The 25,854-nt window shown below is 49.7% G+C and overlaps 1 protein-coding gene across 5 annotated transcripts in view; it reads left to right on the plus strand.

Moving 5' to 3' along the window:
• SLC7A7 (solute carrier family 7 member 7) overlaps positions 1–25,854 on the plus strand; it is a 53,285-nt gene that overhangs the window by 26,009 nt on the left and 1,422 nt on the right. For all 5 annotated transcript variants that reach the window (XM_062205460.1, XM_062205459.1, XM_062205463.1 and 2 more), the window contains exons 4-8: positions 18,130–18,255; positions 20,108–20,252; positions 22,941–23,064; positions 23,656–23,759; positions 24,046–24,142. In XM_062205460.1, coding sequence (XP_062061444.1) covers positions 18,130–18,255; positions 20,108–20,252; positions 22,941–23,064; positions 23,656–23,759; positions 24,046–24,142 — 596 coding nt within the window. The remainder of the gene's footprint in view (positions 1–18,129; positions 18,256–20,107; positions 20,253–22,940; positions 23,065–23,655; positions 23,760–24,045; positions 24,143–25,854) is intronic.

Here is a 25,854-nt window from a genome sequence, read left to right on the forward strand (position 1 = left end):
CAGGGTGAGAATGAAAACCACAAATCCATGAGTAAGGTATGGATGATTATTATGTTTAAACTACAAACTTTTTGGTTGGCTGCTTATGGGCTTTTTTATCTTCTTGCTGCCAAGCTTCTCGCGAGTGGTGATGGTTAGATGCCTGTGATATTCCTGCAGAGACAGGATCTGGAGTTTGTCCTATCTTTAATAACTTCTGAGAGGCATTGCAACCTGGAGGAGGGCTCAGAAGGCCGACCGTGATTGTAGGAATTTAGTGGCATGTAATGTATGGATGCATTCCTTCAGCCTCTCTTTCGTGAGCCCCTGGCACCAGTCAGATGCTGAGACCTGTGAGGATATTCTGGTTAGCCTAAGTGAGGATTTAGGCGAAATCTTCGGATTTAGCAAAAAGAAGGGCTTTGACACAGGGCTTTCATTGTTTTGTACTCTCAGGAGACATTTGTTTAGGGTGTGCTGTGTGGTAGAGACTTTATGTTGAGAAGAAACACAGGGTCCTGGCCACCCAAGGAGTCAGTGCAGGAGAGAGGAGGACCCGCTAACAACTACCCTGCAGTGTAATGAGTGCGGCGATCGGGACACCATGGGACTGAGTGGGACAGCGATATTTTCATCCTGCAGAAACTTCCCAGAGAACATGATATGTGAGCCAAATTTTGAAAGCGATGCACCTAGGACGTTTCTCGCAGAGGGAATTGCATGTGCAAAGATGTGGAGGTGTGAAAAGGCACAGAATGTTCCAAGAATTCCAGGTAGTTGGTATGACTGGAATGTAGGGTGGGAGAAGGGCAAAGGTGCAGCCCAGGGAGAGGAGGATCTTTCTCTCTCATTTTTTTTTTTTAGGACTTTAAAAAAAAATTTTATTTGAGAGGTAGAGAGAGGTCTTCCATCTGCTAGTTCACTCCCAAATGGCCTCAACAGCCAGAGGTGGGCCAATCTGAAGCCAGGAGCCAGGAGCTTCTTCCGGGTCTCCCACGTGGGTACAGGGGCCCAAGGACTTGGGCCATCTTCTGCTGCTTTCCAGGCCATAGCAGAGAGCTAGATTGGAAGTGGAGCAGCTGGGTCTCGAACTGGCGCCCATAAGGGATGCTGGCACTGCAGGCAGAGGTTTAGCCTACTATGCTACAGCTCTGGCCCCAGAAGAGGGTTTTATATGTGCAGAATAGACAACTTAGACTTCACCTTGAAGGCGCAGGGGAATGGTCACAGCAAGGTGAGGGGAGGTAGAGCTAGTGAAATGATCAGATTTGGTTCAGAGGGAGAGCTCTGGTGGCCAAGGGGAGAGGGTTTTTGGAAAGAATGGGAGATAGAAGGTGGAGGGACCGGTTTAGGGACCTGAAACCCGAGAGTTCACGTGAACCTGCACTGTGGAGTGACCTCGGGACCAGAGATGAGGGAACGGATAAAGAAATAATGACAGGGTGGAATTTCTAGGAATTCTGCATGTAGAATACGGGAACTCTCAGAAGTGCAGGTAAGGGTGTGAGCTTGGGCACCATGGGGAGTAGGAAAGGTAGACTGAGCAAGGCAGAGGAGGCATCTAGGGGTTCACTGGGCTGTACCTGTGGCCCTCCTTTTTTTTTTCTTTTTTTTTTTTTTTTGGTGTCAAGATTTATTTATTTATTTGAAAGTCAGAGTTATGCAGAGGCGGAGAGAGGGAGAGAGGTCTTCCATCTGTTGGTTCACTCCCCAAATGGCTGCAATGGCTAGAGTTGGGCTGATCCAAAGCCAGGAATCTGGAGCTTCTTCCGGGTCTCCCACGCGGGTGCAGGGGCCCAACGAGTTGAGCCATCTTCTACTGCTTTCCCAGGCCACAACAGAGAGCTGGATTGGAAGTGGAGCAGCAGAGCAGCAGGGACTGGAACTGGTGCTGATGTTGGATGCCAGCACTGCAGGTGGTAGCTTTACCTGCTAAATCGTAGCGCCAGCCCCTTTTTAAGTTTTTCAATTTAATTTATTTTTAAAAGATTTATTTATTTGAAAGACAGAGATACAGAGAGGCAGAGATAGAGGCAGAGAGAGAGAGAGAGATAGCTTCCATCTGTTTGTTCACTACCCTCATGGCTGCAACGGCCAGCACCGAGCCAGGCTGAAGCCAAAAGCTAGGAGTTTCTTCCAGATCTCCCACGTGGATGCAAGGGCCCAAGCACTTGTCCATCTTCTGCTACTTTCCCAAGCACATTAGCAGGGAGCTAGATCGCAAGTGGAGCAGCCGGGACTTGAACCCACACCCATATGGGATGCTGACACTGCAGATGAGAGCTTTACCTACTCTGCCACAGTGCCAGCCTTGTGGCTCTCCCAAGCAGTGGCTGTCTTGGGGCATCATGACTGTGAGCTGCATCAGGTTCCCAGCAGCTGAATCACACTTACCTAACAAGCAGCTCCTGTACGAATGCTAATGCCTGTTTATGTGTGCGCCATGGTGGGCATATGTGTGTGCGATTTCTAATGACCAGGATGTGTGGGAGTTTACTACTTGGGGATCCCCTTCCTGGGATCATAGTCACTGGGAAACCAATCTAGTAATCAGGAGCACATGGAATTGGGACAAAGGAAGAAAGTTGGACTATCTGTGAAAAGTTTATGAAGGTGGGGGGCTGCATCAGACACAGAGCTGTGTGGAGGAGAAGCCAGGCTGTCCATTCGGCACCTGTGTGTGACACCTGTGTGTGACGGGCTGGGAGGGGTAGTGAGCCGTGTCCTGGGGGCATCTGTCTGCATGAAAGCGGTCAAGCTGGACTGAAGCACCCAAGCCGCTCTGTTTTCTACAAGGCCCTGTCCCATCTGGCGTCTCTGACTGATCCGGGACACTCTTCCCCTGTCTCCCTCTGCTCCAGCTGCACCAGCCTTCTTGCCTTTGCCCAGATGCCTTCAGAACTTACTCCCTCGTTCCTTTCACACAAAGACCACCTTCCCAGAGACCTGTCCTATCTCAGGCGGTCCCTCTCAGTCCCCTGCCCTGTGCTGTTTCTTTCTAGCACGCGTCACAGTGATTGTCTGCCTCTTGCTCTGGTGTAGAAGCATTGTGAGAGTAGGACTTTGTTTTGCTCACTGCTGGATCTCTGGCACCTGGAACGGGTCCTGGAATCTGCTAGGTGCTCAGTCAACATGTGTTGAGTGAAGAAGGAGGCAGAACATTCTAGGCCCAGGCAAAGGCAGCATAAAGGGCAGAGGTGAGGAAGAAGACTGGGGTCTGAGGTGTGCGGGGGGATTGGGAGCTATGAGGGGCAAAATGTGGCAGCCAAGAGGCGAGAGCGCAAGGCCTCCCTTCCCAGGGGCTTTGGATTTCTGTGAGCAGTCACTGAAAGATTTTAGCAGGAAGTGACAAAGCTGGGGTGGAACTGAGGGGACAAGGCTGGAGGCAGACACAACATTCAGAAGCTCTCACAGCGATCCAGGCAGGAAATGACAACTGCCTGAGCGAGGGTGGTGGCACTTGGGTAGACAGGGAGGCAAAGACCTGAGCAACTTAGTCATGGGTGCAACCAATGAGACTTATTTGGAAGTTGGATGTGAGAGGAAGCTGTCAGGAATGCTGCTACCAGCCTGCAAGTTCTCGCCAGCAAGGGCTCTGCTTGTGTTACGAGCCGCTGTACCTTTAGCAAAGGAACAAAGAGAGGAGTTGGACAAATATTCTCTGAATAAAGGGACAAGGTTTCTAGTTTGGGCAACTGATAAGTAGTGGTAGCATTTATAGGGAGGAGGACGATGGAATCATGTTGAATTGGAAATTTTTTTGTAGGCTGGTAGGTAGATGTGCCCATTTGGAGCTTAGGAGAGAGATAGGGCTGGAGACTGAATATTCAGCAATATTCCTGAAGCACTGGCCATGTTCCCGGCACTGGTTGTTGTCTTCACGGAGCTGTGCCTCTGTGTGTGTGTGCGCGGGTGTGTGCTTCTCACAACACAGCGATCTCAGGGCGGTCATGCTGCTTGCTTGGCAGCTGAAGGCTCCAAGGAGGAGTCATCCATCAGCCGAAGTAGAAAACTACATTGCCTTGTATAATCCAGCCTTGATGTCACGTGGTATCAATCCTGCCATACTCTGTAGGTAGAAACATTCACAGCAGATCACCCAGTTTCAAAAGGACAGGATAAACCCTGCCTCTTAACCGGTGGGTGTCAAAGTCACACTGTAAGAAGAGTTGGTGGCCGGCGCCGCGGCTCACTAGGCTAATCCTCTGCTTTGCGGCGCCAGCACACCGGGTTCTAGTCCCGGTCGGGGCGCCAGATCCTGTCCCGGTTGCCCCTCTTCCAGGCCAGCTCTCTGCTGTGACCCGGGAGTGCAGTGGAGGATGGCCCAGGTCCTTGGGCCCTGCACCCGCAAGGGAGACCAGGAGAAGCACCTGGCTCCTGGCTTCGGAACAGCGCGGTGCGCTGGCCGCGGTGGCCATTGGAGGGTGAACCAACGGCAAAAAGGAAGACCTTTCTCTCTGTCTCTCTCTCTCACTGTCCAATCTGCTTGTCAAAAAAAAAAGAAGAAAGAAGAGTTGGTGAGATGGGAGCTGTTGCCGAGACCTCTTTGGAAAGTATGATCTATTATGTGAATGGTGTTGAGGAATGTAGTGGGCTTTCTCCTAAGGCAATGAAAACCTTAAGGTTTTTAATTTAATTTAATTTTTATTTATTTATTTATTTATTTATTTTTTATTTTTGACAGGCAGAGTGGACAGAGAGAGACAGAGAGAAAGGTCTTCCTTTTGCCGTTGGTTCACCCTCCAATGGCTGCTGTGGTAGGCGCGCTGCGGCCGGCGCACCGCGCTGATCCGAAGGCAGGAGCCAGGTGCTTCTCCTGGTCTCCCATGAGGTGCAGGGCCCAAGCACTTGGGCCATCCTCCACTGCACTCCCTGGCCACAGCAGAGAGCTGGCCTGGAAGAGGGGCAACTGGGACAGGATCGGTGCCCCGACCGGGACTAGAACCCGGTGTGCCGGCGCCGCAAGGCGGAGGATTAGCCTAGTGAGCCATGGTGCCGGCCTTAATTTTATTTTAAACAAAGATTATTTATTTGTGAGAGAGTGAGAGACAGAGACACACACACACACACAGAGAGAGAGAGAGAGAAACTTGTGCTTCCATCCATTGGTTTACTCCTCAAATTCCCACAACAGCTGGGGTTGGCCCAGGCCAAAACCAGGAACTAGGAATTCAGTCTGGTCTCCCATGTGAGTGGCAGCAACCCGAATACTTGAACCATCATCTGCTACCTCTCAGGGCGTACAACAGTAGGAAGCCAGGACTCAAACCCAGGCACTCTGATGTGGGATGTGAGCATCTTAACCTCTGCTAACTTTTGCCTCTCTTAAGCCTTTTTAAAGCAGGAGAGTGACATTTGTGATTTAAGCTTTAGAATTTGTGATTTTTTAAAAGATAACTCTGTCTTTAGCATGCAGGATGGAAAGCAGAGAGACCAGTTAGGAAGCTGTTGCCATGTTCCTCCTGATGAGAGATGGTGGTGACTTGGACTAGAGACATTTCTGGGGTGTAAGGGACTGGTTATGACTTGGACATTGATTCAGTAATGGGTGGAAGATGTTGATAAGATGACCAGGTCTCTGGCTTAGGTAAACGGGTAGATGGTGATGCCAATTGCTTATATGGAGAATACTCGGTTTGAGAGAGAGAAATTGATGTGCTCAGTTTTGCATTTGGGGACTTTGATGTGCCTGGTGATATCCAGTGGGTGATTGGATAGTCGTATGTTTTTAGAGTTGGACTTGTAATATGCTTTTGGGAATCATTATTGTATAGATGGTAATAATTGAAATCATGGGAGCAGATGAGATGATCTTGGGTCAGGTTATAAAAAGGGAGAACAAGGGGCCGGCACTTTGACTTAGGGGGTTAATTTGCTGTCTGCAGTGCCAGCATCCCATATGGACACTGGTTCAAGTCCTGGCTGCTCCACTTCTAATACAGCTCCCTGCTAATGTGTCTGGGAAAGCAGCAGAGGGTGGCCCAAGTGCTTGGGCCCCTGCACCCACATGGGAGACCCAGAAGAAGCTCCTGGGTTTGGCCTGGCCCAGCCCTGGCCGTTGCAGCCATTTGGGAAGTGAACCAGCAAATGGAAGATCTCTCTGTCTCTGTCTCTCCCTCTAACTCTGACTTTCAAATAGATAAATAAATCTAAAAATTATAAAACGGGGTGGGGAAGCAAATGGGCTTAGAATAGCATTCTAAGGAAGACTCACATTTGAGGGTCAGGTATTCTGCAAAAAGATGGGGAAAGACCATCTAGAAGAGGAGTAGAACAGAGCAATTCAAGAAGGAATGAATGACCCACAGTGTCCTATCTGCCGGGAGTTTGTAAATCTAGATACTGATTGAGTAAACTTGATTAGATTTATCAGAGTGGGTCACTGGTGACTTTCCATGAGGGTTTTTGCCTAAGGCAATGAAATTTCAGGGCAGTGATAGTTGAATCAGATCTGGTAGTCTATGTGTACTATGTGCTGCATTCTGGGATAGGCCCCTGGGGGCATGAGGATAATTGTTACCCACATAGCTCAAGGGGGGTGGGATGGACTGGTAGGTAAACTATTCTAGTGCACTGTGTTTAGTGTGGGGAGGTGGGAGCACAGAGGAAGGGCAGCATGCCTGGGGGAGGTGGGTTTACACTCAAAAGTAGCCTTTCAGGAAGAACTGTAAAGTAAAATAAGGAATGGAAGGACATTTGGAATTGGTAACTGGGAGGTCATGGGAAACTCGGTGGAGTGGAGGAGGGGAAAGGGAACTCAGGCTGCATTGTAGACACAGAGAAGGTGGTGTGTGTGTGTGTGTGTAGGGGTGTGGGTTGGGGGAGGGAACATAGGTATGCCTTCTGGAAGATTGAGTGTAAGCAAGGAGGGTAGTTGTTAGGGAGAGACCATGGCTGAGGGAAAAGACTTAAGCCAGCCTTAGGTTAGTATTGGGGAATGTTTCTGGGGAAGTTGAGGAAATACCCCTACCCTACCATAAGGCCCTCTCTGGTTGGAATGGTTGGGTACCCTGACTCAGGATTTTTTTCTAGAACGGTGCAGGGCATGCCCTCATGCTTTTGGGAGGCAGCAGTAGAAATACTGGTTAAAAGAATCTGGTAGGACTGGGTTCAGTCCTAGGTCAGATTTGTTAGCTTCAGTTTCTTCTTCTATAGAATTGGATTCCTACCTCATAGTCTTTTTTTTTTTTTTAAAGATTTATTTATTTGAAAGTCAGAGTTACAGAGAGAGAGAGAGAGAGAGAGAGAGAGAGAGAGAGAGAGAGATCGATCTTCTATCCTCTGGTTCACTCCCCAATTGGCCACAATGGCCAGAGCTTCTTCCAGGTCTCCCATGCAGGTGCAGAGGCCCAAGGAATTCAACTATCTTCCACTGCTTTCCCAGGCCATAGCAGAGAGCCAGATCAGAAGTGGAGCAGCCGGGACTCGAGCTGGCGCCCATATGGGATGCCGGCACTGCAGGCAGTGGTCCTACCCACCGTACCACAGCGCTGGCCCCGTCTTAGAGTCTTGATCTATACTTCCTCTGCATGTGCATCTTTTTCTAGTCAAACAGTGACAGTTTTAAGGGATCAAAGAGTTTCTGCTCCTTACTGTCCCTTGGAAGGCGTGGTCTTCCCTTAGAACTGCTGACCTGCAGCCCTGGATTGCTAATCAACCTTGAAATCATTTACTGATAATTGCTTAGGCAAGTTTTCTGAACGGGTGGCTGACTTCACTCATTGCTGATTTCATTGTCAGAGTAATCACATGTCGTCCTTTCTGCCTCTTCATCCTCACCCCAGGGCTAGCTTCCATATACCAAGTCCTGTCCTGGCGCCCACCTGCACCCCCTTCTCTCCCCTAGCCTGGAGATTGCCTCTCAGTGAACTTTCCTAGCACTTACTTCTTGTAACTGTCCATGTTCACTTTCCCGTGAAGCTTGGGGGTTGGTTCTAAATCTCAGGGCCTGCACAGGGCCTGGAACACAGAAGCACTCCATATATGCTTGTTAAGTGAGTGAATGAATTCTGAGTTCTGGAGGAACCTTGCTGTCCTGCCCAGGGTCCTAGACATGGTTGGTTTTCCTGATGCGAACAGTGTGTGGATGGTCCCTCCTGAAGCTGGTTATTCTGGCTTCTCAAAGCTCTTGTAGACTGCAGAAGTATCTCCGTTACCATAGGGAGACAGTAGATAATAATACACAGTGTATAGATGCGTAGATAAATCCCTCTCCCAGTTCCATATCCCTGTACACAACTAGGAAGGTATCTGGTGTGGTAGAATGGATGTAGTCTTTGGGGCTGGACACTGGCTGAGTGACCTCAGTTTTCTCAACTGTAAAATAAAGATCATAAAGATTAAATTAAAGGATATATGTAGATTTGTAAGTGATGAAGCCCAAAATTGTTAGTAAAAAATGGTATCTAGCACTGCAAATTGTATTCCCAATCATATGCATCTTCCTGATTTCTACAAAGTTTGCTTTGTACATTGTGCGTTTGGATGACTTCAGAGCAGTTTAAATTTGATGGCAGCTCAGGCGCTATCAGAAACGAGGCCTGAGAGTGACTTCCTGTTTGGCAGGAGAGGTGGAGCCGTTCTCTTGGCAGAGGTGGGTGGATTTCTAGAAGTCCAGTTCTACCTGACTGTCCTTTCCTCGGAGCCAAGAATTCCTGGCCGTTGCTGCTGTCGGACGTTTCTGTTCTCTTGCCTGCCCTCGCCCTTGGTCTAGTGTTTGTCCTCTTGTGTCTTCAGCCTGCTGTCTGGCTTGCTCAGGCCCCCTGGGAGTCAAGTACTGTTCTTTAGGAATCAGGTGAAGATCCCAGATGCTTTCACATGTGGCCCCAGAGAACTGTGTATTAGCTCCCCCCCCCCCCCCCCGTTTCAGTGACCTGCAAGCAGTTGTGATCTAAATATTGAATGGAAAGTTCCAGAAACAATTTGTAAGTTTTAAGTTGCGTGCTGTTCTGAGTAGCACAATGAAATCTCTTGTTGTCCTGTTTTTATTATAGTATATTGTTACGACTGATCTACAAATAGAATTTTTTTCCTAAAGGAACCTTTATTTAAGGAATACAAACTTCATGCATTTCATAAATGTAACTTTAGGAACATAGTGATTCTTCCCACCGTACCCACCCTCTCGCCCACATGCCCACCCCTCTTCTCCCTCCTTCTCCTATTCCCAGTCTTATTTTTCACTAAGATTTATTTTCAATTAATTTTATACACAGAAGATTATACTAAGAGTTCAACAAATTGTATGGGGAAAAAAAAACAAACCTGTTCCTCAACAGTCAATGCCTCACAAATTTGACATGTTGTGTTTTCATTGTCACTCACTTCTTTGTATTTTAAACATTTTACTAGGTTTTTAAAAAAGTTCTACCCATATGGAAATTTTTTAAGCTTTGATGTTTGTTATCATTTTTAATTTCATGGCCAGAGAGGATGGTCTCTGTGATACTGATTCGTTGGAGTTGACTGAGTCTTGAGCCTTGTGTGTGGTTTCTTTCTTTTTCCCTTTTTCCTATATAGTATTGTTTTCATTCCTTGCTATGCCTAATTTAAATTGACCTCTCTAGGTGTGTATGAGTAGGAGAAAGCATCGTGTGCACAGGGTTTGGCACTGTCTGTGGGTTCAGCCATCCGCTGCGGTCTTGGCCCTGACCTCCCGTGGACGAGGAGGGACTGATGTCGTGGGTTCTTCAGGAAGCGTCAGCGGGATGAGAGCACGGAAGCTGTGGTCGCAGAGTGAACTTGAACTTGGCTGAGCAGAGTGTTTCGTGCTCTTGGCTCTCAGGGTGGAGGTGGAGGGTCTGGGGTTGCCGTGGGATCATAGCAGGGGGAGGAGCAGATAGCTCCCTTCAGTCCGCCAGAGCCTCTTGCGGACCTCGAAGGACTTCGGATCTCCGTGTGTTTCTCTGAGAACTTTGGCCACGTGTCTGCAAGTAACTTCTCCCGGTCCGGAATGACTGACCTGGTGTACTGTGGCTAATGAGGTGGAACAGCCAGGTGCCCGACCCCTGACTGACTTTTGCCCTTTGAACTTTCTATTTGGAGGTTAGTCACTTCTCTAAAGGATTTTCCTCAGAGCCTTCTACGCTGGAGGTGAGGAAGTTTACATCCCTTGTCCCACATTCCCCTTGACGAATGGGCGGGAGTCAGGGCCCTGGGATCTCTAGGGTGGGGTCTCCGGAAAAGACTCTTGGGCTCACCTGTGGGCTCCTCCTCCTCCTGTTCTCTTCTCTGCCTCAGAGACAGATGAGGGGTAACCTGGAGGAGCTGGGGACAGTGGGTCCTAACCGCTGTACACTGGCGTCACCCGGAGAGGCACAGGCAAACACTCGTCACCCCACTAGCTGGCTGAAGGAATCCGAGCCACCGGAGAGAAGAATGGGACCTGGCTTGAAGGACAAGAATTAGGGAAGCAGGAAACATGATGCGGGTCTTGTGTTGCGGGGCTGGGCAGAGCAGTTCTTGCTTGTCACCTGACTTCGGAATCACCTGGAGCTTAGCAAATATACTGATGCCGGGGCTCAATGCCAGAGCCTCTGACTTGGCTGGCCTGGCTGGAGCCTGCACGCTGTCTTTGTTAGAGCTTGTCCTGTGGTGCCGATGTGCAGCTGGGTGCAGGAGCCCCGGGCTCAGCGGAGGCTTTAGGCTCGCTCTGACTGAAGTTGTTTTGTATGCGGTAATTTTATGATGGTTACCTGAGGGAGCACTCCTGGAGCAGGTGGCTCCCCAGGCCTCCTGGAACCCCGAGCACAGACTTCCTGAGTCAGGACTTCTGGGAGTGGAACCCTGGCTCTGTAGGCTGACAGGTTCCTTGGTGATCCTGCAGCTCACTCAAGCGCATGGTCTGGCTCCTGAGGACTTGAACTGAATCCAGCTGAGCAGACCGACTGGGACCTTGTTCACAAGGACAAGGGGGCTCGAGCAAGGGGCAGAGGGGTTGTTAGGCCGAGAGGGTCGGGGGGCGGACTGCACGCTGGCCCCTCTGAAGGGTGAGAGCCAAGGGACTAAAGTGCTGACCGAGTCCCAGAAGGACACAGGGGTGGGATCCAGTCCAGTGACCCATGGGTTTGTGCCAGAGGCCCCCGTCTGTGGTGCCTGAGAAGGTGAAATGGTCCTGGTGCTGCAAGGGAAGAGGCTGAGGGCCACCTGCTACCTGAGGGCACAACAGCCCTGGGGTGGGAGTGAAAATACAGCAAGGAAGCCAGGAACAAGAAGTGAGGTCAAGAGATGTATTCCAAATCAACATTAGACAAAACAAATTGGGGGCCTGGCGTTGTGATGTGGTGGCTTAAGCTGCCACTTGGGACACCTGCATCCCATACTTGAGTGTGGGTTCAAGTCCTGTCTGCTCTGCTTCTGATCCAGCTTTTCTGCTAATGTGCCTGGGAGGCAGCACATGATGGCCCAAGTACTTGGGTTCCTGCCACCCACATGGGAGACCCGGATGGAATTCCAAGCTCCTGGCTTTGGCCTGATCCAGCACTGGCTGTTGTGGGCATCTGGGGGAGTGAACCAGCAGATAATTGTCCTTCTCCTCTCCTTATTTCTCCTCCTGCCTTTAAAATAAATAAATAGATAAATAAATCTTAAAGGGTGCCGGCACTGTGGCGCAGTGGGTTAATGCCCTAGCCTGGGCGCCGGTTCTAGTCCTGGCTGCTCCTATTCCGATCCAGCTCTCTGCTATGGCCTGGGAAAGCAATAGAAGATGGCCTAGGTCCTTGGGCCCCTGCACCCGTATGGGAAACCTAGAAGAAGCTCCTGACTCCTGGCTTCAGATCGGCACTGCTCTGGCCGTTGCAGCCAATTGGGGAGTGAGCCATCAGATGGAAGATCTCTCTCTGTCTCTCTCTGTCTCTGTCTCTCTGCCTCTCCTCTCTCTGTGTAACTCGGACTTTCAAATAAATAAATCTTAAAAAAAAAAAAATCTTAAAGAGATGCAGCAGAGAAAAAGCAGGAAGAAATGAAGTCTCTGGGTTTAGGCAACAAATGGGAGGCTTTCCCTGAGGGCTTAAATTGGGACCCTCTGAGCAAGCAGCAGTGGTTGTGTCCTGGAGACATCGGCGTGCTGGCCGGCCTGAGCATAGCATGAAGGGGCTGGCCTCTGCCCTGGACGGTGTGCCTGTTACACAGACCAGCCCGGTGTAGAGAGCTGCAGTTTTTCCAAGCAACCTGAAGAGCTTGCTCACGCCACTTAAGCCTCCAGACTGCTGCTGCCCTCCCACTGACTGCTGTGGAATGAATGATGTCACCAGTCAGAAGACACCCAAGATGTGTCACTGGTGACGTTGAGGTTCAAGGTAGCAAACTGAGTGGCAGGTGGAATTTTCTTCTGTCAATGGGAGGCTATGTGTGTGAAGCGGTGTATGTGAAAGAATAAAAAATGCAGAACAGAGGACTTGCCTGTAAATTCTAAGATACCAGAAAGTTAGACCTCCTGGCAAGGGATAGAGAGCAGACTTCAGAGGAATTAGGGAGAGATGTGTTTAATAAGGCTTTAAAATGAAATTTTAGAGGAAAGGAGAAAAATGCAGAGATAGAAGTATAAATCTGGGTGTGCTGGAGGCTGTCAAACATTACATAACAGGCATAAAGGCAGAGGAGTTGCTCAGTAATGCATTGGCAGAAAATAGAATGGAAAATCAGAAAGAAGCTTTGGACTTTATATATCTAAATATTGCAAGTAAGGCCAGTGAACATATATGACCTCAACTGCAAGGAGGAAACAATTTCATAGCTATCAGTGACATTTGATTAGGATATGCTAGTGAGAGTATATTGGTTCAGAAGTGATGGGTTTGCTGGAAGAGCTGGGATTGACATTTCAAAGGGTGAGGTTCTCCCTATGAGGATCTGATCTGACAAGGGATGCTGCTGCCTCTGGGCAAGGTCACATTTTGATTCTTTAAATTGTAGTGAGAGGGAAATTTCAGTACATGGAGGTACACACACACGTCAGAGGATTCACCCCCCCCCCCCTTTAAGATTTATGTATTGATTTGGGAGAGTGACAGAGAGGGAGAGACAGAAAGAGATCTTCCCATCCACTGGTTCACTTCCCAAGTGTCTGCAATGATCAAGATTATGCTAGGTGAAAGCCGGAAGCCAGGATCTCCATTCTGGTCTCCCACATGGGTGTCAGGGGCCCAAGTATTTGAGTTATCTTCTGCTGCCTTCCCAGGTGCATTAGCAGGAAGCAGGATTGGAAGTGGAGCAGCCGGGACTCGAACCAGAGCTCCAATAGTGATGCCAGCATTGGAAGCGGTGGCTTAACTCTTTGTGCCACAGCTCTGGCCCCAATCTTCCTATTTTAAAATCAGCTGATGTTAATTCTCTCTGCAACTCTAATTCTTCCTTGCCACACAATATAGTATCTGCAGGTTCCAGGGGTTATGATGTAGACATCTTCTGGGCGACATTCTGCCTACCCCAAGTGATACCCAGCTTTCTGAAAAAAGTGGATTCTGAACACTCTGGTTTGATAAATTGTTTCTTGCCCAAATTCTAGGCATGTTGGTTAAAGTTGGTTAGCAGGTAATTTTAATTTTTGATTCAATTTTAATTTTTAAATTCATGTATACATTTGGAACAGTGGACATCATAAGTGTACCACTTAATGAATTTTCACAAACTGAACACATGTGTAACTAGTATCCACATTAAGCAGTTGGCTCCCTGGGGCGAGTGTTGCGGTACAGTGGGTTAAGCTGCCACAGATTGGAGTGCCTGGGATTGAGTCCTGCCTCTGTTTCTTATCCAGCTTACTGGGAGGCAGTAGATGAAGGCCCAAATACTTGGGTCCCTGTCATCCATGAGGGAGACCCCAGTGGAGCTCCTGGCTTCAACCTGACCCAGTCCTGGTTGTTGCAGGCTTTTGGGGAGTGAACCAGTGAATGGAAGATCTCTCTCTCGAGCCATCTTCCGCCTTCCTAGGAGCATTCACAGGAAGCTGGATCCGAAGTGGAGCAGCTGGGACAAACTGGCGCTTCAGTATGGGATTCTTGCATTCCCAGCGGTGGCTTAACCTGCTGCACTACAGTGCTGGGCCCCTCTTGTTATTGTTTTTAAATGTTTACTCATTTATTGTCATCTATTTGAAAGGCAGAGTGACAGAGATGGAGAGAGAGAGATGCAGATACAGATAGATAGACAGAGACAGAGATCTTTCATCTGCTGGTTCAGTCCCCAGATGCCTGTAACAGTCAGGGCTGGCCCAGGCTAAAGCCAGGAGCCAGAAATTCCATCTGGGTCTCCCATGTGGGTGGCAAGGGTCCAAGCACTTGAGCCCTCATCTGCATCAGCAGGAAGCTGGATGGAAAGCAGAGGAACTGGGACTCAAACTGGCACTCTGATAGGCATTGCAGGCATCTCAAGTCAGGGCCTAAGCTGCTGCACCACAACGCCTGCCCCCTGCTGGGCTCCTAGTTGATTGATGTGGAATACTGACAACGTGGAGGAAGGTCTGTAGTGACCAGCTACAGGGCTCTGCGGATCCTAGTCCACATTCTTGCAGTGAGTTCTGTGAAATCCAGGAGGTGTACTAATCAAATTTGCACATTTCCTAAAACGGAAGGAGTTTGAACTGGCAAAATCAAGGGGGAGAGAAAGCCATTTCCAATAGGTGAAGATACTGCATAAAAACTCAGAGGAAAATGACTAAGAATCAATATTAAGTCCTGTATCTGAGATGACAGAAAAATCATTTTTAAGGGCGCAGGAAGAGAGGTGGGGGGGAAGAGAGCGCACGCATTAGTTTGAGGTGGAGAAAGGCTGTGGATAATGAGTCCAGGGTGTGACTGCATCTGGAGTTTCCCTTTCTGGGGAGACACTGAGTGAAGAATATGCAGAGGCCAGGCCTGGGCTGCTGGGTGGCCTGGCAGCCATGCCTGCCTCACAGCGGGGTGAAGAGACCAGAGGGAGACAGGACATTAATCTTTACCACTACCAAGGGCCCCTGTTGGGGAAGAAGGCTTAGCTTGTTTCTGTGTGGCCCCAGAGCAGAGGAGCATGGGGTGGGAGTTGTGAGGAAGCAGCTTCTGGCTCAGTGGAAGGAAGAGCCATAGCTGTCTTTGAAGATGGGATGAATCGTCTGGGAAAGTATTGGGGTTTCACAGTTGCTGGAAATTTGAAGTATAAAATGCATGGACTGGCAGCCTACGTGCTGTGTGCATTTAAAGCTAATGGTGCTGGAGGGTTGTGGGTTTAATGTTCTTTCTCAGGGACTGTTGATCCAGAGCGGGGCTGCACGTGTCGTTCCGCCTGGCTCTGCTGGTGCTGGGTCTTGGTGCCAGAACTAACCTCTCACTCCGGGGGACCCTGCCTGGGCTGGGTTCAGTGATTCACTCAGGAGCATCTCTTTAGCTGATTATAGGAGACTTCCAGCTGTACCTGGGTGGAGGGTCAAAGGTGATTTCAGGCTGTTCTCCTGTGCGCTTGTTGAGTGGGGACTGGGTTGTCCCCAGAGGAGGAAACACAGGGCATCTCTGTCCTCTTACCTTGAGGTTGCCTCCACGTTATTAAATCTAACCCCACGGTCCCCTCCTGGCTCTGACTCTGAAGCAGGAAATTGGCCTCGGCTTCCAGAGCGGTGTACTTGGCTGGGCTCAGGGCGCCGGTCAGCTGGATCCAGCGGGGCTGGGGCGGGACAAAGAGCCCAGTCAGCACTGTTGCCTGCCTACCCACTTCCTGCTGCTGAGGCCGAGAGGCCCAGGCGGAAGCTGGGCTCTGGCGAAGCGGAGGGCCAGCTCGCTGTAGGCAGTTCCTCTCCTCCTGGCTTCTTTCTGTTGGATTCCCTTCCTCAGTCGGAGCCCCCTGTACTTAGGGCAGGCAGCAGATCAGGGCAAGAAGGTGGGACGAAGACAGAAATCGGGCTCAGGAGTGGAACAGGGCCGTGGCTGGTGGGCGAGAGGAGGAATGCCCCTGGTAGCACGTGGTGTAGAGAAGTGGCAGGGGAGCAGGCCACGAGTTTTCATTTCCGAAGCTGCCATAGTGAAGGGTGGTGGACTGGTTGCTCCACCGTCTTCGCGCTGTCCCTGGCCAGAGCCGAGGACAGATTCTGGGGCACACAGCCACAGCCTCTGACCCCGAGCTGCTCCCTGAAGGCTGCGGCAATTTGCTCTGGTGACCGGCAGGCTGGCCAGCAGTTTCTATCAGGGGATCCCACTGCCCCAGCACAGGCAGGGTGGGTTGTGTGGGCTCTTGACAGCTGGCACGTGGGGCAGAGTCTGAGGGCAAGGGTAGAGGTCACAGGATGGGCGGTAGGGGCCAGAGGGCTGGAGGGGAAAGTCCACTGGGCGTCAAGGATGGGTACCCCGAGGACCCACAGACTTGAAAGATTTGTGGAGGGCAAGACTTGGGCCCTGCGGTGCTTTGTGGGGGTGCCTGCTAAAGACGTGGTCCGTTCTAATGATTAACTTAGCACTGGGATGGCCTGGAGCTGTGGGTGTGTTTTTGCCCTGCCCTGCGATAAAGCCTGGTTGTTTATTGTCTTGTTTACGAGGCCAGCGTCTGAGCAGGACCGGAAGGTTCCTTCTGAGGCAGAGCAGAGAATCTTGGCCAGGAGGAGAGCTGGGGGAGCAAGGGCAGATGAGGGAGGCCGGCCTTTCCTGCCTCTCAGGAGGAGGTTATAGGGGATGAGGCCAGGACACCACAAAACAGGAGGAGCGGGGCCACCAAGGGCCACACAGGGTGGCTGAGCCTGGCTCCCGACTGTGATGGCCTGGAGCAGGCACGCTGGGCACTGGGCCTCGCTTTGCACTGGTGAGGCAGGGTGGCGCCAGCCTTGTCCTCGGAGTCCTTGGGAGTTAAGCTCTCCATACAGTGTTCCGGTTGCTGTGCTGGGAGGCGGCGCGGTGAAGCGACTTGCTGTACCACCTGTGGGGAAGGTGTGAGGCTGTGTCCATCCGCCCACCTGGCCAGGTGCTACCCAGGGATCTGATGAACACTTCAGATCTCCAGAGTTAGCTCTTCTAATGTTCTCCCTACCGCATCCTGGGACTGCTGGTCAACCTCACAGCCTGTGAGGCCTTCGCTTCTCAAATTGCTTCCTCTAAATGAGTGACTGTAGCATTTTTTGAGAGCAGCTGTAATGACTTTCTCTGAGATTGTAATGAGAACTCTGAGAAACACATGCAGGGACCAGCGCTGTGGTGTGGCAGGTGAAGCTGACGCCAGCATCTCATAACGGGAGCACCGGTTTAAGTCCCAGCTGCTCTGCATCTGATCCCGCTTCCTGCTAATGTGCTTGGAATGGCAGTGGAGGATGGCCCAAGTGCTTAGGTCCCTGCCACCCGTGTGGGAGATCCTGATGAAGTTCCTGGCCTGGACCTGGCTGTCATAGGCATTCGGGGAATGAGCCAGCAGATGGAAGATCTCTTTCTGTTACTGCCTTCCAAAAACAAACAAACTTTAAGGAAAAAACAAAAAGAAACCAAACCAACAACCCCCCGCTCTTAAGGGTGACCATGAACTTTGCTGTAGCTCATCAGGTGAACACCTTGCCTCAACCCCAGAGGAGGAGAAGGGACTGAGCAATGTTGTGGCCCATACTTCTGCGGAGTCTGGTCAGGAAAAATGCCTTGTCCCCATTCTATGGGAACTGCTTTTAGCTCCAGGAGTCTTTGCAAGCACAAAAACAAGCGGCTGAACTGGCAGGCAGTGGGCAGGAAATCTGGCCGCACGTCCTGACCTGCTGGTCCAGATGTTGGCCAAGTCGCAACAGGACGTGTCAAGGTTAGCAGTAATACCAGAGTCGGCGTGCTGGGTCCTGTGGGAGGGGCAGACTGCGACTTTTCAGAGCCGAGAGCTGGAAGGCACCGCTGATCCCATCCAGCTCTCGGTTGCCTCCTGCTGCTGTGATTGGGAGTCTGGGTGCACTTTTGTCTGCGAGCAAATGCACAGTCCCTCTGTGTCTCCACCTCAGGTGCTGGGGGCAGGGAGTGTGCTGGTGCTATGTACAGGGTGCTCAGCAGGTGCCTTTGGGTGCTGATGATGGTGAAGAGAGGCGGAGGTTTCCAGTAAAGAGCCAGTAAAGGCCCAAGCGTGTGCTGTCTGGCCGAAGCATCTGTCTTGGTGACTGGACCTGGAAAAACTTGGGAGCCCAAGGCTGCTGGGTGGGAAGGGACCAGCCACCAATCAGTATTCTTTTTCTTTCAGGTCTCTTGACTTTCGTAAACTGTGCTTATGTCAAGTGGGGAACTCTGGTACAGGACGTTTTCACCTATGCTAAAGTTTTAGCACTGATTGCGGTCATCATTGCAGGCATTGTTAAGCTTGGCCAAGGTAAGAAATATCAACGGCAACTAACATTTGTCAAGCATTTGCCAGCAGCCACACTTGTCTAAGTGCTCTCTGTGCGTCATCTCGTTGGATTGCCACAGTCACCTTATTTGGCTGGCATCATTGTTTTTCCCATTTCATGGATTTTATGGATGAGGAAATGGCTGCAGAATTAAGTGCCTTGCTGCCCAAGTCCCGGGCAGTAAGTGGTGGAGCTGAAATTTGTACCCAGGCAGACTGTCCTTTACCTGTTAGGCGTGCTGCCACCCAGAGGAGGCCGCTCTTGGCAAAAGGGCTGACAGCTGTGCACTGAGAGCTGGTGTTTGCAGAGTGACAAGCCTAATATTATGGTAATGACTGTTCTGGCAAGGTCAGAAACAAACGCCTTGTACCTAATCCTCAGCAGTTTCCAGGTATGAACGAACACCTGCCCTACAATCACGGTTTACCTGGGCGCACTGAGCCCAGGCTTCCCTCTACCCTGGTCAGCCCTGGCTGGTGTTAGGAAGGGGGTGGGACCCAGGCAGCCTGCAGAGCAGCGCAGAGTAGCACCACTTCTGTTCTCCAGCCCTTCTGTTCCCTAGTGGATTCTTTTTTTTTTTTTTTTTTAAAGATTTATTTATTTATTTGAAAGGCAGAGCCACAGAGAGGCAGAGAGAGAGAGAAGTCTTCTGTTCACTGGTTCACTCCCCAGATGGCTGCAGTGGCTGGAACTGGGCTGATCTGAAGCCAGGAGCTTCTTATGGGGGTCTCTTATGCGGGTGCAGGGGCCCAAGTGGTGGGCCATCTTCTTACTGCTTTCCCAGACTATAGCCGAGAGCTGGATTGGAAGTGGAGCAGCCCATGTGGGACACTCACTACACCACAGCGCTGGCCCCTCCCTGTTGGATTCTTGTCCTTTCCTATCTGTCATGGGTCCTTTCGGTCAGGATCCCCACACACGCCACTGTCTGCATTCTGGCCCATTCTTGTAGATGTGTTTTTTCTGTTTCCTGCTTCTTTTCTTGTTAAGCATTTTATTTATTTGAGAGGCAGAGAGAGAGAGAGAGAGACAGAGACAGAGACAGAGAGAGAAAGACACATGGAGAAAGAACTGCAGTCCACTAGTTCACTCCCCAAATGCTTGTAACAGCCAGGGCCAAAACTGGGAGCTGAGAATTCAATCATGTCTTCCACATGGGTGACAAGAACCCACTTATTTGAGCCATCCCCACTGCCTCCCAAGGTCTATGTTAGTGGGAAGCTGGAGTCAGGGGTTGGAACTGGGAATTGAACCTAGGCACAATGATGTGGGAAGCAGGTGTCTTGACCAGTGTCTGAACCACCAGGCTAAATGCCCACCCCCTGTTCTGTGTTTCCTCAGTGGTACCCTTGCTGCCAAATGGGTTCAAAGCCACTTACCTGCTATTACTGCTGTATTCCTTTATTTATTTATTTATTTTGACAGGCAGAGTTAGACAGTGAGAGACAGAGAGAAAGGTCTTCTTTTTTTCATTGGTTCACCCCCCAAGTGGCCGCTACGGCTGGCGTGTTGCTGCTGGCGTGCTTCGCTGATCTGAAGCCAGGAGCCAGGTGCTTCTCCTGGTCTCCCATGTGGGTGCAGGGCCCAAGGACCTGGGCCATCCTCCACTGCACTCCCGGGCCACAGCAGAGAGCTGGACTGGAAGAGGAGCAACTGAGACAGAATCCGGTGCACCAACCGGGACTAGAACCTGGGGTGCTGGCGTCGCAGGCAGAGGATTAGCCTAGTGAGCCATGGCGCCGGCCAACTGCTGTATTCTACTCCTTAACTCAACCATCTGGAAGTTGGGGAACAAGCCACTAATCTTTCTGCCTTCCAATGTTTGGGTTCTAGGAGGCACGACTCACTTTGAGAATTCTTTTGAGGGCTCATCATTTGCAATGGGTGACATTGCCCTGGCATTGTACTCAGCTCTGTTTTCCTACTCGGGCTGGGACACTCTGAACTATGTCACTGAAGAGATCAAGAATCCCGAGAGGTAGGTACCTCACGGCTAACTTTCCACAGCAATGCTGGCCATCATTTACTGAACTCCTTCTGTGTGCCAGACACAGTACATCACAAACACCTATGGGATTGATTTTATCAGCTCCATCTTAATTTTTAAAAAATGACATATTTATTTGAAAGGCAGAGAGATGGGGGTTGAGGGAGCTGGTGTGGTGGAGAGAAAGAGGTCTTTTATCTGCTGATTCATTCCCTAAATGGCTACAACCGTCAGGGCTGGGCCCGGCCAAAGCCAGGAGCTGGGAACTCCATAAGGGTCTCCCATGTGGTTGACAGGAACTCAAGTAGTTGAGCTTCCCAAAAGCATTAGTAGAGAGCTGCTTTGGAAGTGGAACAGCTGGGACTGGAACCAGCATTCTGATATGAGCCATCTGTGTATCAATGTCTGTCCAATGAATATACTTAAAAATTTTTAAAAACTTATTTGAAAGTCTCACACACACACCCACACACACACACACAGAAAAATGAAGATCTCCTATCTGCTGGTTCTCTCCCTGAATGTCCACAACAGCTGAGAGTGGGCCAGGCCAAAGCTGGGAGTCAGGAACCCAGAGTCTCCCAGGGACCCAACTCCCTGAACCATCAACTGCTGCCTCCCAGCATACATAACAGCTGGAAGCTGGAATTGGGATAGGGGCTAGGACTTGAATTCAGGCACCCTAATATGTGATGCGGGTGCTCCCACTGGTAACTTAACTGTTGTGCCAAATGCTTGCCCCTACTAGCTCCATTTAATTTATTATCTCACTTTATTTGAAAGGCAAACAGACAGAGACAAAGATCTTCCTTGTGCTGGTTAATCCCCAAAGGCCTGTAACAGCCAGGGCTGGGCCAGACCAAAGCCAGGAGCCTGGAATTCAATCTGGGTATCTCAGAGGGGTGGAAGCAACCCAACTACTGGAGCTGTCACCATTGCCTCTCAGGGAGCACATTAGCAGAAAGCTAGAATCAGAGCGGAGTCAGGACTCGAACCCAGGCCTTCAGATTTGGGATGTGGGCATCCCAAGGAGCATCTTCAATGCTGTGCTGAATGCTCACCCTTGTAAAGTTTTTCTAAAAAGTCCTTTTCACACTCGTTCATTTACTCTTGCATTAATTAGAGCAGATTGTACCATGTGCTTATGTATGTTCTAAAAATAGATCTTACGGGGCTGGCACTGTGGCATAGCGGGTAAAGATGCTGGCTGGAGTGCTGGTATCTCATATGGGCACTGGTTCAAGTCCCAGCTGCTCCACTTCCTATCCAGCTCTCTGGCTTGGGAAAGCAGTAGAAGATGGCCCAGGTCCTTGGGTCCCTGCACCCACGTGGGAGACCCGGAAGAAGCTCCTGGCTCCTGGCTTTGGATTGGCACAGCTCTGGCCATTGCTGCCAACTGGGAAGAATGAACCAGTGGATGGAAGACCTCTCTCTCTCTCTCTGCCTCTCCTTCTCTCTCTCTGTAACTCTTTCAAATAAATAAATAAATCTTAAAAAAAAAAATAGATTTTACTTGGTATATCTTTTACCCACATAGATAACCTAGGTTTTAAACTATGGAAACCTTCCTTTGTTTCCCAATTCCTTGATTCCCACGTTCATCCTGGCATTATGTTGTTTGTCATTCAAGCAGATCACCCCATGCTTTCTCTAAATTGCCCTGTAGTCTTGCAGGGTGAAAGGAGCACTGGATAGGGAGTCAAAGAACCTGTGTTTTTTTACTGATTGTGAGTGATTCCTTCAAGGTCATCCAAAAAGTCTCTGGTTGCTTCCTTATCTGTAACTGAGGGGGTTGAATTATAGTATCTCCAGGGCTTTTCCTGGCTCTAAAACACCATGATTCTGGGAACTACGTTTTGCCAGTGGGTAGAGTGTCTGTAAATTTTCAAGGTCAAAAGAATAACAATTCTTATACCAATAAACTCTTTTGGCTTTGAGAAACAAAGCACTGCTGGCCTACATCTGCTGTGGCTACCTTGGGAGCAGAGGTGATAGAAGCTGGGTAGAGGCCTGGATGGTGCTTCCACCTACTGGACAGAAGCTGAATGACTCCAGTACTTGCCCCTCTGCTTTTCTGGTGACAACGTCAAGGATGTTTATACAGATCATGGCTTTCTTGGGCTACAGGGACCGTGAGAAGTCTTTGTGCGCTTCTCTTGGCCACGAGCGAGGCTGGCACCCAAGGTTCTCAAACAGAGAGGGTGAGTGGACACTCTCTCTCCCAGGTTGCTTGTTCAGAAACACACGTTGCTCTTCCCACCGAAGGCCTAGCTTATTCTCTGGAGATGTTAGATTTCACAGTTTGCCTCCATAATTTCTTATAGTTTTAATCTTAAAATTTCCAGTATTGATAATATTAGAGAATGAATCCTGATACTGTGAGAACTTTGGATGTAAAAACAACTTCCATCTGCTATGCTGTTTGCTGTGATATGGTACATTAACCCTCTTTTTCTTTCTGTAGCATTTTCTCCCGTGATATTCCTTTCCCCTAATGCTCTTTAGTTCTAAAGAGTTCAGAGCTTCAGTCACTGTCCTAGGCTGAGGGCAGAGGCACTGGAAAATGCAGCAAGAATCTCTGTCCCTGGAAAGATTGGCGTGGCAGGGACAGTCAGGATGGAAGGAGGCACAGGGATGTGACTGTGGGACTAATATATCCTTTACTCTGTTTGGCTGTAGGAACCTGCCCCTGTCCATTGGTATTTCCATGCCTGTTGTCACCATCATCTACATCTTGACCAATGTGGCCTATTACACTGTGCTAGACATGAGGGACATCTTGGCCAGTGATGCTGTTGCTGTGGTAAAGGATTTTCACTAGCAGGAGAAGGTTAAGGGTGTGTTGGGCTTCTGGGTATCTCTCAGCTCTTGAAATTCTTTTTTTTTTTTTTTTTTTGACAGGCAGAGTGGATAGAGAGAGAGAGACAGAGAGAAAGGTCTTCCTTTTTGCTGTTGGTTCACCCTCCAATGGCTGCTGTGGCCGGCGCATCTCGCTGTTCCGAAGGCAGGAGCCAGGTGCTTCTCCTGGTCTCCCATGCGGGTGCAGGGCCCAAGCACTTGGGCCATCCTCCACTGCCTTCCCGGGCCATAGCAGAGAGCTGGCCTGGAAGAGGGGCAACCGGGATAGAATCCGGCGCCCCGACCGGGACTAGAACCTGGTGTGCCGGCGCCGCAAGGCGGAGGATTAGCCTGTTAAGCCACGGTGCCGGCCAGCTCTTGAAATTCTTGGAAAGGGGGTAGACAGCCTTAGAGGAGTACGTGTAGGATGCCGGGCTTGCAAGAAGGTCCTGTGACCCCCACTGCAGTGGAAGGGTTGGGTTTCCGGGGAATGCCTCTCCACTACTATCATCCCTTTGACTTCCTGGTAATGACCTCTCCATTTATTTCCCTTTAGACTTTTGCAGACCAGATTTTTGGAGTATTCAACTGGACAATTCCACTTGCAGTTGCATTATCCTGCTTTGGTGGCCTCAATGCCTCCATTGTGGCTGCTTCTAGGTAACACTGGCATCTTTTGCTGGGTTCATTTTGTGAAGAGTTATGGCTGGAGATGGTAGAACTTCTAGAACCTGGATTTTAACTGCCCGTGTCCCCCAGATGACACCTTTTGTCTTGCTGTTCCCATCAGCAGTCTCCAATTGTCACTAATCTCAACACTGAACTCCATTCCATCTTATTCACTCTTTTGAAGGGATAGCAGAGAGGGAGGGCCACATGGCAGGTGAACCAAGTTACACCCAGTGTCTCACAACTATCTCAGTCTCTCTTGTTTTTCCTAAAACAGGCTGTTCTTTGTGGGATCAAGGGAAGGCCATCTCCCTGATGCCATCTGCATGATTCATGTGAAGCGGTTTACACCAGTGCCTTCTCTGCTCTTCAATGTAAGTGATTTCAAGGATGACTGGAAGCCGGATTGTGGGGGGAGACTTTGGTAATAGTGGATGCCAGCTGTTCTAGTTTCCAGGAGGCTCAAAGGATTTTTTTTTTAAAAAAAGATTTATTTATTTATCTGAAAGGCAGAGTTAGAGGAAGATCTTCCATCTGCTGGTTCACTCCCCAAATGGCTGCCAATGGCTGGAGTTCGGCTGATATGAAGCTAAGAGCTGGGTGCTTCTTCTGGGTCTCCCATGTGGGTGCAGGGGCCCAAGTACTTGGGCCATCTCCCACTGTTTTCTCAGGTGCATTAGCAGGGAGCTGGATTGGAAGTGGAGCAGCTGGGACTCGAACTGGTGCCCATATGGGATGCTGATGCCGCAGTTGGCTTTACCCACTGAGACACGGGGCTGGTTCCTCAAAGGAGATTGATAGTGTAGTGCCTTAGCAAAGTTTTTCTAACTGCTGCAGTGTTTCCTGAGACTCTTCTCAAGAATGGTAATCACCCTGGCCTAAGATAAAAGATCAAGTACAGGAATCATTGCAGTGATTGATTGCCATTCAGTGAGTGATGTAGTTTTTAAGAGAAGAAATGATTGCTTTTGCTCTTCAAATAAATGAAATTGTAAATTAAAATTAAAAAAAAATCTTGCAGAAGGCCCTCTCCAGATGGCTTCAACCTACATTTTTAGCTCATTGCTTTCTACTCAACTCCGCGTTGCTTTTTTGCAGGACTCTCTGATGCTGTTTCTCTTACCTAAAATTCTTCTCTATAATTTGCAATCTTAATTTTCAGAATCCATTTCAAATGGACTCACCATTTAAAAAAATTTTTTCAAATTTTCTTTGAAAGGCAGGCAGATGTCTTTTGTTGGTTCACTTCCCCACATGCCTGCAATAGCCAGAGCTGGGACAGGCTGAAGTTGGGAGCCCAGAACTCAGTCCAGGTCTCCCATGTGGGTGGCAGGGACCCAAGTACTTCAGCCATCATTTGCTGCTTCCCAGGGTGCACAATAGCAGGAAGCTGGGACACAAAGCAGGCACTCCAATATGGGATGCCCGGTCCCAAGTGGTGATTTAATCACATGCCTGCCACAAAAAAAAATTTTTTTAATGATTATTTGAAAGGCAGAGTTACAGAAAGGAGGGTGGAAAGAAATCATGCTTCCACCTGCTGGTTCACTCACCCAAATGGCTGCAAAGGTCAGACAGAGCTGGGCAAAGCCACGACATTCATCTGGGTCTCCCATGTGGGTGCAGGGGCCCAAGGACTTGGGCACTCTCCTGCTGCTTTCCCAGGTACATTAAGCAGGGAGCTGGATTTGAAATGGAGCAGCTGAAACTTGAGTTGGCACCTTTATGGGATGCTGGTGCTGCAGGTGGTAGCTTTACCTGGTATGCCACAGCACCAGACCCACAAAATATTCTTTAAAAAATAAAATTGAGACAGAGAGCTCCTGTTTGCTGATTTACTCTGCAAATGACTGGGCTGAAAACCCAATCTAGGTCTCCTATGTGGATGGCAGGGACCCAACCACCAGAGCTGCTTCCCAGGGTCTGGTGCCAAGAAGTTGTAGTCTGGGGCCCCAGCTGGGAATTCAGTCCAGGCACTCTGATAGGGAACGTGGGTGTCGCAACTGTCATCTTAACCACGCAGCTGAACACCCACACCTATGTGAAGTATTTTTTGAGGGGCTGTACTTTATTGAAGGTTAACTTG

The sequence above is a fragment of the Lepus europaeus genome, chromosome 11 (genome assembly GCF_033115175.1).
Source record: "Lepus europaeus isolate LE1 chromosome 11, mLepTim1.pri, whole genome shotgun sequence".
NCBI classification, from domain to species: domain Eukaryota; kingdom Metazoa; phylum Chordata; class Mammalia; order Lagomorpha; family Leporidae; genus Lepus; species Lepus europaeus.